The 13195-nt window shown below is 36.2% G+C and overlaps 1 protein-coding gene across 4 annotated transcripts in view; it reads right to left on the bottom strand.

Moving 5' to 3' along the window:
* Positions 1-13195, bottom strand: part of LOC127573260 (phosphatidylinositol-binding clathrin assembly protein-like) — an 86814-nt gene that overhangs the window by 31974 nt on the left and 41645 nt on the right. For all 4 annotated transcript variants that reach the window (XM_052021304.1, XM_052021302.1, XM_052021303.1 and 1 more), the window contains exons 5-10: positions 12861-12954; positions 10196-10307; positions 7035-7141; positions 6798-6839; positions 3513-3598; positions 1111-1234 (exon numbers count right to left, since the gene is read on the bottom strand). In XM_052021304.1, the coding sequence (XP_051877264.1) occupies positions 1111-1234; positions 3513-3598; positions 6798-6839; positions 7035-7141; positions 10196-10307; positions 12861-12954 (565 nt within the window). The remainder of the gene's footprint in view (positions 1-1110; positions 1235-3512; positions 3599-6797; positions 6840-7034; positions 7142-10195; positions 10308-12860; positions 12955-13195) is intronic.

Below are 13195 nucleotides of genomic sequence, written 5' to 3'. Positions count from 1 at the left end.
TTTCGTTTCAAGTTACATATTCTATTATTTACAGAAATTCATCCAAAAGGAAATTTAGTGGTAGTTTTGAACATGTTATTTGAGTATTGGAAGGAGATGTGGGAGGTGTAATATTGTATTTCTTTTATAAAGTAAAAGTCAATATTGTTTACTACACCAGTCAAAGATCAGAGGTCTAAAGAAAGCCAATCGTCTGATTAAGTGCTAAATTAAGTGCATCTCCTTTTGATTTTGACACGGCAATCTCACCCTAATTAAAATCCTTACCTCACTAGACTACTCATGTATTGAGCCACACATTAATACAGACATTATTTTGGTATAACATTGCCCAGATCAATTGGATGATTTAAGAAGCCATGATAGTTAAAGACTAATGAGAAGAAAACAAGATCCAAACCTTAGGTCTAAGTTTCTGAAACAAGACTCACTCAGAATCTATTGTTAATTTAAACCTCAAAAATTGGGGGTGCAGTTAAGATTTCATTTAAGAGTCCACTTCATTTGATGTAATGTAGTTATTTTCTGGGCATGTTAATTTGTTGCCAGTTATTATTGATAAGCTACCAAATTAACATCCTCAGAATTGGTGGGTGAATGTTGAAATATTGCTACAAGTTTGTTCTACATGTACTGCCAACCAGCTAAAAAGATGCAATAAAATAGAAAATAACAAAACACAATATTGAACTGAGGTGCAAAATGTACCACAGGTTCTTAAAATATTTCTGTCTATTCAGGCTAACTTCTAACTGCAAGATTGCTTTGTTTCACAGAAATCTATAATTTCACAAAACCTACCAAGCCCACCACTACCCCAGAAATAAATTCCTTACTCCATTTGATCTGGGAGTTGCACGCCTGCAACTCCAATATCAAAGATCCAAGATTTGATAAAAAGACAGAGCTTTATATACTCTGAAACAGCGTTAAAGTACATCAATGGTCGTTGAAGCAATTTTTCACCACTCATTTTCACCAAAATGAGTATCCGAATAATCTAAAAATGGACACAAGAAGCTGGTATTCATGCTTCAGTGCACCATATCAGAGAGCACGTCAGGTTATATGCAGGAAGTTAAATGCTGACTCGGGAAGCAAACTACAAACCTTGAGAGCTTGTAGTCTAGCTTGCTCCTCTTCCAGAGCTGCTTGCTTTTCCCGCTCATCGACTTTACTCAAAGACATCCCTGTATTGGAAAGAGTGGAAACTGCATTCGATAGGGTCGTTGCTCTGTGGAGTGGAAGATAAATATAAGAAACTGTCAATTAAGCTTCGTGACAACACCACTGTCAGTGATTTTATATACAATTTATTTGTAACTATCCCTCCTTCACTGTATTTGTGAGCAGAAATTAACCCACATTCATTGTAAGTTACTGTAGTTTGTTTCCTTTCCTCTTTAAAGACTGTCTTCTCTGCAAATTGACTTTGCTTTAAAACACCCTTTCTCAAATCCAGCTCACCGGCTAAGACAGTGCTGTCAATAAACATATTAAAAAAAAACTGCAACTGTATTGCTAATCCAGTTATTTCAAAACATTATTTTGGTATAACATTGCCCAGATCTAGTTATTAATGGCATACTGTACAATATGTACTGAAGAATCCCTGTATCATTAAAGTTTACCTAACAGCTGAATTGAATGAAGAACTGAATAGAAGCAATGATATCTTTGTTCAAGGGTATTTAAGATTTGTGATAAACTATTAATTTTGCCCTATAAAATTACAAGATATTTACTTCAATTTGACAAATAATTAGCAATGTGAAGAGATTTCAATGGTATGTATCACCAAATGGCCATCAGTCATAGGGTATCTTTAGTCAAATTTTGGAAGAGTTTACAATTGCCAGGTTAGAAGAAATCTGGCAGCATGACCAGACTATTCGAATATGAAACACTAATTCCTGCAGATCAAAAAATCTGAAATGTTTAATGTTTAAGAGAAATAGGTTGTGCAAAGAAAATAATTACACCACTTTATTAGAAATAGTTTCTGGCTTGACCACAGCAAGTGTCAGAAAATTCAGCCTCAATGAAGAGTATTTTTCCAGACTTCATCACACATGCAAATCTTTCGGCCACAGATTTGACATAAAGTGTTCTTTTAAAAGTTGTTACATAGTGATTTTCAGCATCTTTGTCACCATTGCCCCTGCCAATGCCATGCATGACAAATTTTTTCTTCCACTATTTCACCTGACTGATGGAACCAATTATAATATATGCAAGTTTGGTGATGAGAAATCTGAATGGGAGTCTGTGTTGTAAGGTGTATGCAGAGAGACTTCAGTGGGAGATATAGAAAGGTCAAATTTTTCTACATTGTAGTCCATTTGCTATATCCTCACCTGTTCAACGTAGAAAAATGTGAGATAGAAAAGTAAAAAAAAAGTACTTTTTAGAATGATGACAGATTGAAAGGTTCAGAGAGGTCTGGGTGTCTGCATACACAAATGGTACTGCAAGCAATTAAGAAAGCCAACTGGATGTTACCCTTCATGGCAAGAGAATTTGAGTACAAGAGCAAAAGCATCTTTTGCCAATTATCTTCTTAGACAGTAACTCTGGACCACAGATGACTTGCTTCAAACTGGTTAGTGGGTTTGGGGTGGCCGATGAGGCCAATGTGGGAACCATAGACTCTTCCACAGATGGGGCTGGAAGTTCATCATGTAGTGCAGTTCTTCTGCCACTGATGCCAGGTTTCAGTGTGCTCCCAATGCATGGCCTCAAGGTTCCCAACATCTTCCTGGATGTTCCTTCTCCACTTTGACCAGTCATAGGTCAGACATTCCCATGAGTCAGTATGGATACTGCACTTCAAGGAGGCATTGAGCACATACTTGAATCCTTTTCTTTGCTTGGTAACTTCCTTCCATGACAGAGCTCAGAACAGAGTGTCTGTTTTGCAAGCCTGGCATTAGACATAGTCACTGAACAATGTGGTCTGAACATCATAGAAAATTGAGAGTAACTAGAGCCCCAAAACTGAGGATGCTGGCCTGAGAGAAGGCACTTTGGTTCACTTTCAGTGAATACAGAGGATTTTGCAGAGACGTTATTGGTCATATTTTTCCAATGCCGTGAGATGCCCACTGCATATAGTCCAGGTCTCAGAAGCATATGAGGGCAGTGGACCATGAATTTTGGGCCAGGTCTTGATCGACAAATACACTTTTTAAATTCCTCCATATATTAATAACCTCCTCCACCCCGACAAGCCTACTTAAACAATTCTTGTGAAACCCTGATAGTAAATGTTCCATTATCGAAAGCTGTGTTTTGAGTTGGTTCGGCACCAGCTCTGAATTTCATCTCTATGCTTCTCCACCTCTATTTTCCCCTACAAGATGCTTCTTTAAAAACCCACCACAAATGACCATGCTTTAGGTTATCTGTCCTAAAATGTCCAACTGTGGATTCATGTTATAAACACTCAAGTGCTTGGGATGTTTTGATGTCTCAAACAAACTTGTCGCTGCAGTCGTGGTGATGATTCTCACCTGTTTGCTGCAGAGAGTTCTTTTGTCTTTTTTCCTTCCAGAGATGCCAGATGCTGCTCCAGTGCTTCAAGGAGACTGCTTGGAGCCTGTAGTGACAATGTAAGGAACCAACTGGTTATATTTGATAGTGAATCACACTTAACCCCATTTTAATGAAATCCACATTTTCATCACTTCAAGTACAACATTTGGCTTCCACTGAATCAAGAACAAAGAGGCTCTGCAAACTTTCCTTCGCCTGCACCAATAAAAGTCAATACCAAGAATACTGCATTTGTACTTGTACTGTGGGGGAAAAAGAATGTAATTTGCTCCATTTAAGGTCAATCCCAAAAATCAAGCTTTTTGAATGACAGAAACATTATTGGCTCATTGAACTTCCTGCATACAATACAAATAGTTGCTTTGTATTTGAAAGCAAAAAAAAAATTGAAAATCATACCAACAACATTAAATGTCTTGCAAATGCTAACTATATAATATCCAGATTAATAAATCAACTGTACTTCTCCCATAAACCACAAGGTGACATTCTATGCACCAATTACTTTTAAAAATAATCTCTATCCAAGTACAGTTTAGGGTTCTCAGTACACATCAAATTTAAGCTCAGAACAGTGCAATTATAAAGCTGTTGGAGTACCTCCTCTCCCCTTCCCACCTTCACTTCCCTCCTCTAGCTTGTTTATTAAGTGCAAAATTTGGAAATTGGTAGTTTAGGAATAGACCAAACACAATTTTAATCTTGGTGTCTTTCACAAAATGAACTGCAATGTTACCCCTCCATATTAACTTTAGAAACTGAACTTTTGGTCCGTTGATTATTAATGTACAAATATTTTGAAACATTCAAATATGCATTTGCTGAGAGGTTATGAGTTGCAAAATGGAGACCACAGGCAGCCTAATAGTTGCTTCATTGACAGTCAGCCTTGGAGAAGTGATAGACTTCTCAGCTTTCAGTCTCACCCTCATGTTAAAAGAGAGCAGAATCCAGAAAACTCCTTGACAAGAGGGAGAACAATCTATGAAAATACAGCACTGAACTTAGGCAACCAAATGGAAAAATAAACATCTCTAATTGGTAAACTACAGTTTTGCACATTACTAGATATGGCACATTTTCTCTGAAGAGCATGCTCTGTGATTGTCAGAGATTCACATGGTCAAAAATGGCCCAGGCTTTAATATTAGTGATCTCCTGGAATAAGAAAGCATGTCTGGTCAAAAATCTCCAATTTTTTCCTCATATTCCTGGTAAGGTCATTGAAAGATATTTAGAAAATCATTTATTACAACTCAGGGTAGCATCTTAGACCATAACTGGGATACTTAATGTTTCAATGCACAATGGAAGCAGGTTTCTCCCAAAGAATAAGTAGATCAATGGAAGTTTAATTAAATTCTTGTGTAATAGACCCATAATTTTTATAATGTTTTTGATCACTTTGTCTCATCTGCGGCATCGATGAGAGACAAAGTGAATCCCTATTCACTGAGGGAATGAAATTGAGTGGGGGGGATTGGGATTGGAATTGGGGAAAGAAACATTTTGCAGTAAACTTGAATTTTAAAAGAAGACTAATGTTGCGTATTTTTCAATGTTAAAGATACAAACAGCATCATTTTATGCCCATTTATGTCTTGAGCCATGCAGTTTGGGTTCAGGCAAATATGCCTAAAATATAACAATCAATGCTATTCAGAAACATGCATATAATATGGCATTAGCCAAAATAGTTTTGGATACCTTCCATCAACAGCAATGTTACAACTCACATGCTTGTTCTTTTTACTTCCATTCTTTTCAGAAGATACTTTAATGTAGTGCCTCAACATTAATAAAGTCCCATTAAGCTTCCCATAAGATTAATTAGGTTTTTAAAAAATGTATTTTAGCAAGCAGTTACAGCAAAAGATACAATAAAAAATCATGAATGCATTACTCAGTGACTATGCTAATGCATGCAATTTGGGATTACGAGTGCAATTACCTGCCTTCAAGATTAGCATTTAATAAAGGAATGAATAAGATTACAGCATGAGCACAATTCATTCTCCATGTGGCTATCTACCCTCTCATAATGCCAGGATAATTTCAGCGTTGCCAGTGATCCTCTTGTATTTTACCGATCATTGTCAAATTTGATCCCTTCGCCCAAGACTACCAGCTATTTGGGAAAACAGTGGTTAGTATTTTTTTCTGAGACAGACTTACCACTATTTTGTATTAATGAAATGAAGAGCTGGAACCCTTGTGCACTGAGCACCTTGAACTAAAAGAAATCAGTTAATTTGTACAATTTCAGTTGGCCTCCTGTAGTATTCACAAGAAATTTAAGAATCTACCCCGATTTTTATATACATTTGAACACATCTCAAATTTCAAATCACAGGCAAGAGTCACCACATCCTTTCCTGCACCTACGTTATTGTCAAGACCTTAAAACTGTTCAAACTCTGATCTCCAACAGTTTTTCTCCTGATACCCACAAACATTTAAAACTCAAAATCTGCATCACTCAACTCCTATTTTTTGATAACCTCCTAAACTGTGTACTTCATCCATAAAACAGGTTCCACGTTGATTAAGAACTTATGTTAGCCTCTGTACCAAAATAAGAAGAGAGCTCATCTATGGAATGAATTGATCCATCCCTGCGGCCAACTGATTGCCTAAGTTGTTTCCGTTGTTCTTCAAATGTTACTCGCAATAAGCTGCACCCTGCAAATTCTAGCAGTACCACAAAAACCTAAGTTTGATTTTTACTGAATGGGCACCCAAACATGTTAGATAGAAGGATGAGAGGGGGAAGCACCACACCTACACATAACGAAGTATAATGCTCTAGAACCTACAGCTCCGATCATCCTGGTTTTGAGCTGAAGGGTAAAAGCTATTGTATAAAAGCAATAAAGTGTGTTTATTTACTTTCTTTTTGGGCATTATAGACAGAAACAATTTCTCCAATGAAACAAAGTACAAGTACACTGATTTCACAATAAATGTTAAACTACCTCCCAATTTTGCAACATAGCTATCAAAGTTAGAAAGGTTAGTGTTGGGATATATTGATCAACTACCCATTAAGTCCCATTCAGCTGAGGGCAATATTTTAGCTCTACTTCATAAACCACAATGTTAACAAGCACAAAATTGAGTTCACATACAATATACATGAATAAATCATGTATGCACAGAGACTCATGCTCTCTGTAGAAAAAGAAAACTTAAAACCCAGGAACAGGGAAATGGATAAAGCTAAATGATATATGTACACTGACCTGAGATAGATCTGGAATGTCACCCTGATCAATTCCAACTTGCTGTGTCAACAAAGAAAAAGTTCACATTACTTCATGCAGTGGCAAGTAAATAAAAACGGAAAGTGACTTGCATGCTTATAGAAATGCTTAATATACAGGAAAGTAAAGTGGGGGAGTGGGAAGGAGACGGGGGGATGGGTGGCAAAACAAAAATGGGTTGCGATGGACCACAGATGAGAAAAAATTGGTGTTCACCTCTGCAGTTTTGAGAAATTCAGACAGCTTTGTCATTCTGGCCAAAAACTTTTTATAGATGTCCAGGGCCTCCTTGCACTGATTTTTCTTCATATCGAAGTATTTCTCTAGAAGGTAATCAAGATAAGAGATCTAGTACAAGTTTTGAAAATCAGTACCATTTGAAGAGTTGTTCTTTTTAAAAAAAACTCATTTAAATACTTAAATATGCATTTGTTCCATACCTGCCACAGTATTTGTTTTTAAAGCAGCTGGAGTCAGAACCATTGAAATGCATGAAAACAGGAAATAAAACACACCTAATTAACTGCAACATTGCTGTTGAAATCGGTACAAGCTTTAAGTAATTTTTTAAAAATTGCTAATATCCCAAAATGCAAATTGCATTTCTCAGATCAAAATTTGAAACTATGTCTCCCAAGACTTATTATTTCACACTACATGTGAGCACTAATTTTCTAAGAAGTATTAATATATTCTAAAGTTCTGAAATAACTAGGAAGGAAATTCCATTTGGCCCATAAGCAATTAAAGGCTAAAAGCATGTCCGTTTCCCTGCTTCCAAATAAAAAATGATACACACTTTACTTAAACCTGCCTCTACATAGCTGAGATGGAGAAGTCAATCGTAATAGTTTGACGCACACAAAAGAAATCGGTAGGTGGAACATCCGGATACTTATCACTCAATAAAACCCTTTAAAGTAGAGTATGTGCAACAGCTAGCAGTATCATATTTGTTAGCCGGCAAGAGCCTACTTAAGATTCAGAATTCTGTTCACTTTATGAACTAGTACAGACTAATTCCCTGCAAGACTACAAGCTGAAAAATGAATCTTAGCACATGCTGAAAGCTGTACCATTGAAAGACACTAAGCACGATCCTTTCCCCTATGAATCACCATTTCATCGTTTCCATCACTTTTAACATGTTGGCATCTTGTGCCAAATAAAAAAGAAATATTTGGTATAGCTGAAGAGGTAGGTCTCCTTTTAAAAAAAATTCATTGATTGTCAGCAGAAAGGTTAAAGTTCTGATGCCTATTACATAGTTACTTATATTGTTCATCCCTGTATCCTAACAATCCTTTCACTGACTCAAATATCTTTAAAAACAAGTAAAAAAAAACTTTAATGAAACAAGTTTATCTTTTGAAAAATAAAGGAGGTAGTCAAAGTCAAGCTGAAGTAAAATAGTTTGACCAAAACTGGCAATTAGGAAAACATAAATTAGACAATTTAAAAGAGGAAGTAACACCTGAAAGATTCAAACCATTCCATCTGCAATCAGGAAAGACAGGCATTGTTGCCGTGACAGAAAAGTAATTCAACCCTTTTGGTTGTTCTGCCTTAACCATACAGGAAATATCTTGTACTCATCACAAGACTATACTTCCATCAGTCCAGGAATACAAAGCATGAAACCAGAAAGGTGATATTTTGGAAGTGTTCATGAGAAAGTATTTGTACTTAACTATTAACTTTCTTCCAGGTCTATGCAACTTCAAATCCTACAACAATCAAGATGAGCTGTGCTTAGCCCTGGGTCATCTCTTCAGTAGCTAGGGATGAGAGACGGGCTAGCTGCATGGGTAGTTTGCAGGGTCCAGAGGATTGTGCTAGGTAACTTATGGATCCTATGCCCATATTGTATTAAATTTCATTCATAAAATACTTGTTCAACAGTAATTTCCAATTTCAATGATTGATGGACGACATTTGAATTCACTGATTTTTAAATGAGAACAGACAAAATAAGTGGCATTCACCACTCTCAATTATGTTCACTATATACAAGGACAAAAGTATATAAAGAGACACAAGAAACTGCAGATGCTGTAATCTTAAGCAATAAACAAACTGCTGGAGAAACTCAGCAAGTCAAGCAGGATCTGTGGAGGAAAAGGAATTGTCGACGTTTCCGATCGAGGTATCACATCAGGATTGATGTAGGGTCTCGATCGGAAACATCAACAATATCTTTACCTCCACAGATGTTGCTTGACCCACTGAGTTCCTCCAGCAGTTTGTTTTTTGCTCCAGCTGCACATAAAAACTAATTCTCAACTGAGGCTACATTTGAAAGATACACAAGTTTGCCACAGAACTGATGCGGTATTTAAAACAATTTATTGTTCAGACTAGGAACCACATTTGTTTAGACTGCAGACTTATTTTTGCACAACTAATTCTTCTCACAGGTAAATTGCTGAAAGTATGTATAGACTCCGAATTGTTCCCAAAACCTAGCTAAAACCTTTCCCTGTACTAGTAATAGCAGAAAGCTTATCTTTTAAGATCAGTAATCCAGGGTCAGGAAACACTTTAACATCCTTTACTACTTAGATTTGTTTGTGCACACCAGCAACTACCGCTAAATCCTTTCATGTCACTGAGGAAGTTAGAATGAAATATTAAAAATAGTAAGTGACTAATAACACCAAGCCAATCCCAACTGTGAGCGATTATACACACAAAGGCAAGCATCAAAAGAAAAAACAAATAGGAACTGAAAACGGTATTGAAATGTTTAGTTCCAGTGAGATGTTTAATAGAAAAATTGGGAAATGATCACCTTTAAGCCATTTTTTAAAAAATTTTATATATTCACTGGCCCAATCCATACTCCAAGTACATTTGCCTCCACAAGTAGAAAATGCATAACAGCTTAAGCTCAGCATTACATCTTGGAAGCAAACTGAACTGCTATATAAAAAAAATTTGAAATATTCTGCATGAAAAAGTTGATATATGGGATTCTGCTGCTGATGGTGCAAACTGAAGGTTATGCAACAGCACTTCTATTTGGACACTTATGAAATGCCAAGTGCAAGCACTTACAGGAAAGGCACTTAAGAATATGCCACAGAGATATTTTAAACTTGCAAGATTTATCCTCAGAACGATTGAAAAACCATTTCAAATGGTTAAACAAGAAGAACAACAACTTTATCCCTTTTTACTCTTGGATGAAAAGGTCAGCATCTCATCCGGTACTGAATTCCAAAACCGTATCTATGGAATAGGTTACTGTAATACCGTGCTGTAAGTTGCGATCTGTAACATTATATTGTAACAACATTTCTGCAATAATTAAGCCTTGTTCAAATTCTAAAGCATTTACTCAACGTTAACATATATTCATGCACCCAGTTACCTACCCAGTAAGTTGATGATCCCTTCATTGTAGGCAGCAAAAAGCCTGATGGAATCTTTGAACAGTAGCATGAAGGCAGCATTTATTACTCCATTAGTTAGTTCATTAGGATTTGCCTGCATCCAAAGAAGAAAGGGGCATTAAAAGTCAAAGACAAAACTGACATGCTGTGCTTAAAAAGTTCATGAACCTGGACTGTCCAATCTGACATCTGCCAACTACTTACTGCTAAGTACCACCACTCCCTGTTTATCAATACTGGGCCTGGTGAAGTTATCATTAAAGTTACACCCCTTAAAACCCCATTTTACAACTTATCCAAAGCCCATATGCAAAAGGTGAATAGAATTCAGTTATTCCATTGCATATAATGACCATATCTGATTCAAATATGAAGTGATCTTTATTTACTTACTATTTGCTTAAGCCATTATTTCAATAATTGACAGCTTCACTTAGCATATTACAAGTATATCTGCCATAGGAAATAGAAATATCTATAATGAAAACATACAATCATATGAATTGCTGATAGATAAATTGACCTACGTCTAACTTTCTTTAGGACTAACTTGCCTGCAGAGGATAAAATAATTTTATGCTACTTTAGTCTAAATCTATAGCCATTTCAACAGTTTGCGTGGTGCATATGATGCAAGAGCAACATGAAAAACCTCATAACTTAACAATAGCAATAACTTTAATGAAGTTCAAGTATACTAACCGAAACAAGAAATCACATTCTGGTGCCTGCCTGTCCATAACCCTTTCCCACCACTAACAACCAAGTCCCAGACTGAGGCAAAAACCCAGTTTCTTCCCAGGGTCTCACTCAGTCTGAGGCCTAGATGCACCAAAAACTCTCAGGCGGGCCCAGAACACTGAAAGAGGTCCTCACTAAACCCATACTGGAAGATTAACCGCAGGCATCTTGGCTAGAGACTGATGAACTGGCCACCTTCTCACCACAGAAGCAGCTATTCAGAAACTAATTCCAAATATATGTATTTGAACCATTCATGGAATACACCAAAGCAATTTAGTTAGTTATTTGCCTAGAAACTTCATACAAGCAGCCCAATAGACACTGGCATTTGATCCTAAAACAGTATGGTTAAATAATTGTTTGTACAGCTGAGTTAAAAGAATGGATGTTTTGGAGTAGCAGAGGATTACATTTAGGAAAAAAACAAGTTCAGTTTTACTTGCAGAAAGGTACAACAGTAATTAAGTGCTATATGCAAAGTTGCTGACCAACTCCTCCAGATAAAACAGCAACATCTGGGCAATGATTAAATTTCAATCTAGAATTTACATACGCAACACACCAACTGCCAAAGGAATAGCACAAGTTCTCTATTCTAAAACTATAACGTAATAAGCTAGCTCTCGTGTGGCAGGTGAGGGAGATTCACAAGCATAACATTCTGTACAGCCAATGAAAAATCTAATAATTCCCTGAAGAAATGCCTCTTTGGTGGACTTTTGTTTAAAGTTAAAATCAGTAGAGCTGTCATGGAAGTTCTTACCTCAAACTGCAACAAAAGACTCCAACCACAAATGATCTCCCCTCCCAGCTTTCAGTGAAGGGCAGCTTTGATTGGCTGTGACAAAGTATGCCTTGAATGGTGTGTGCCAAAGCAAAAAAATGAGCAATTACACTGGCACCACAAAATTCTACTGAGTACAGCCAAGGTGACTAAATAATTCTGACACAAAGGGCGAGATCATGTGAAGAATGTACAAAAGAGCAGAGTTAGTAGACCAAAGAGTGCAGGTAGAGATACAAGGCTTCAAAAATACAGTGCAGAGTTTTAAAGGAGGAATAAATTGATGCATGGAAAGAACCCAGTCAACTGGGGAGGGGGAATGATCTAGGTTGAGGCTTAGGCTGCATGAGTTTATGCAGAATAGATTTGCAAAGAATATATTGGAGAAATAAAAGTCTAAACATAACAAAATGTAGGTAAGAGAATCTTAGCTGATTCTTTGTATCAGCTTTAGCGAAAACATAGCTACGACATGTGAATTGGTAGAACCGTGATATCTATCTACTATATAATTACAACTAATAGGCTGTTGGCAATTCAAATTGAACTGTATTCTCATTCTAGACACTATACTAGCTATGAATGTCATCTGTTGATTTCTCCAAATTATGGGATTTTCATTATTGTAAATGCAAATATGATGCCAAGAATGAATTAGTCTTAATCGAAAAAACATTTCTTAAACATAAAAACTGTTAATATTAAAAAATGGCAGTGACTTTGTTGTCTTCCCTAAAAATTGTATGTATTTCTTAAAATTAGAAAACTATTGATAATTGTATTTTCAGTTTGGAATATTTGATAGTTCTGAAATATATAAAAATATGGAATACAAATACAATAGTCACATCAATCATCAGTCTAATCTATTTGTTCTATTTTTGGCTCTTTCCATTCCTAAATTATTCAGATATCAAGTATCAAAGAGATAATAAAAGGGGTAGGAAGTAACTTTTTTTTAATTAAAACTGAACAATGAAATACTGTCAGAATTTAGAGAAGTTCCTACATGAAGGAGACATGCTTAAAGGCAGAGATCAATTCCCAATACATTTTCATTTTTAATATAAATTATTTCAGTTGGTCACTGGGCAAGGTTATAAAAATACTTGCACGTACATCAAAATCTAAGAGTGCATCAAGTTGATTCTGTATTAGAGGCAGTGTCTTCAGCAATTTCTCTGTATTCATTGTTCTCATTACTCCATCCGTCCTACAAGAATACACAAAATGTTATTGCATATTTCATTTATATGTTAACATTGTTAGATAAAAATTCCTTTTATGCATCATCTTGTTGCAGAGAACACATATAACCCCTGTTTATAAGCAATTTGCAGGAAATAAAAAGCATTGCTTTTTACAAAAAGGGCATAAGTATCAAAATTTGGGCCCGAATCCAGATGAAGTGAAATTTCAAGCAGGTACACACTGTCAGGTCATAAAGCTGAACA

This window comes from Pristis pectinata, chromosome 8, assembly GCF_009764475.1.
Source record: "Pristis pectinata isolate sPriPec2 chromosome 8, sPriPec2.1.pri, whole genome shotgun sequence".
NCBI classification, from domain to species: Eukaryota; Metazoa; Chordata; class Chondrichthyes; order Rhinopristiformes; family Pristidae; genus Pristis; species Pristis pectinata.
This window is presented reverse-complemented; position numbering and strand designations above follow the sequence as displayed.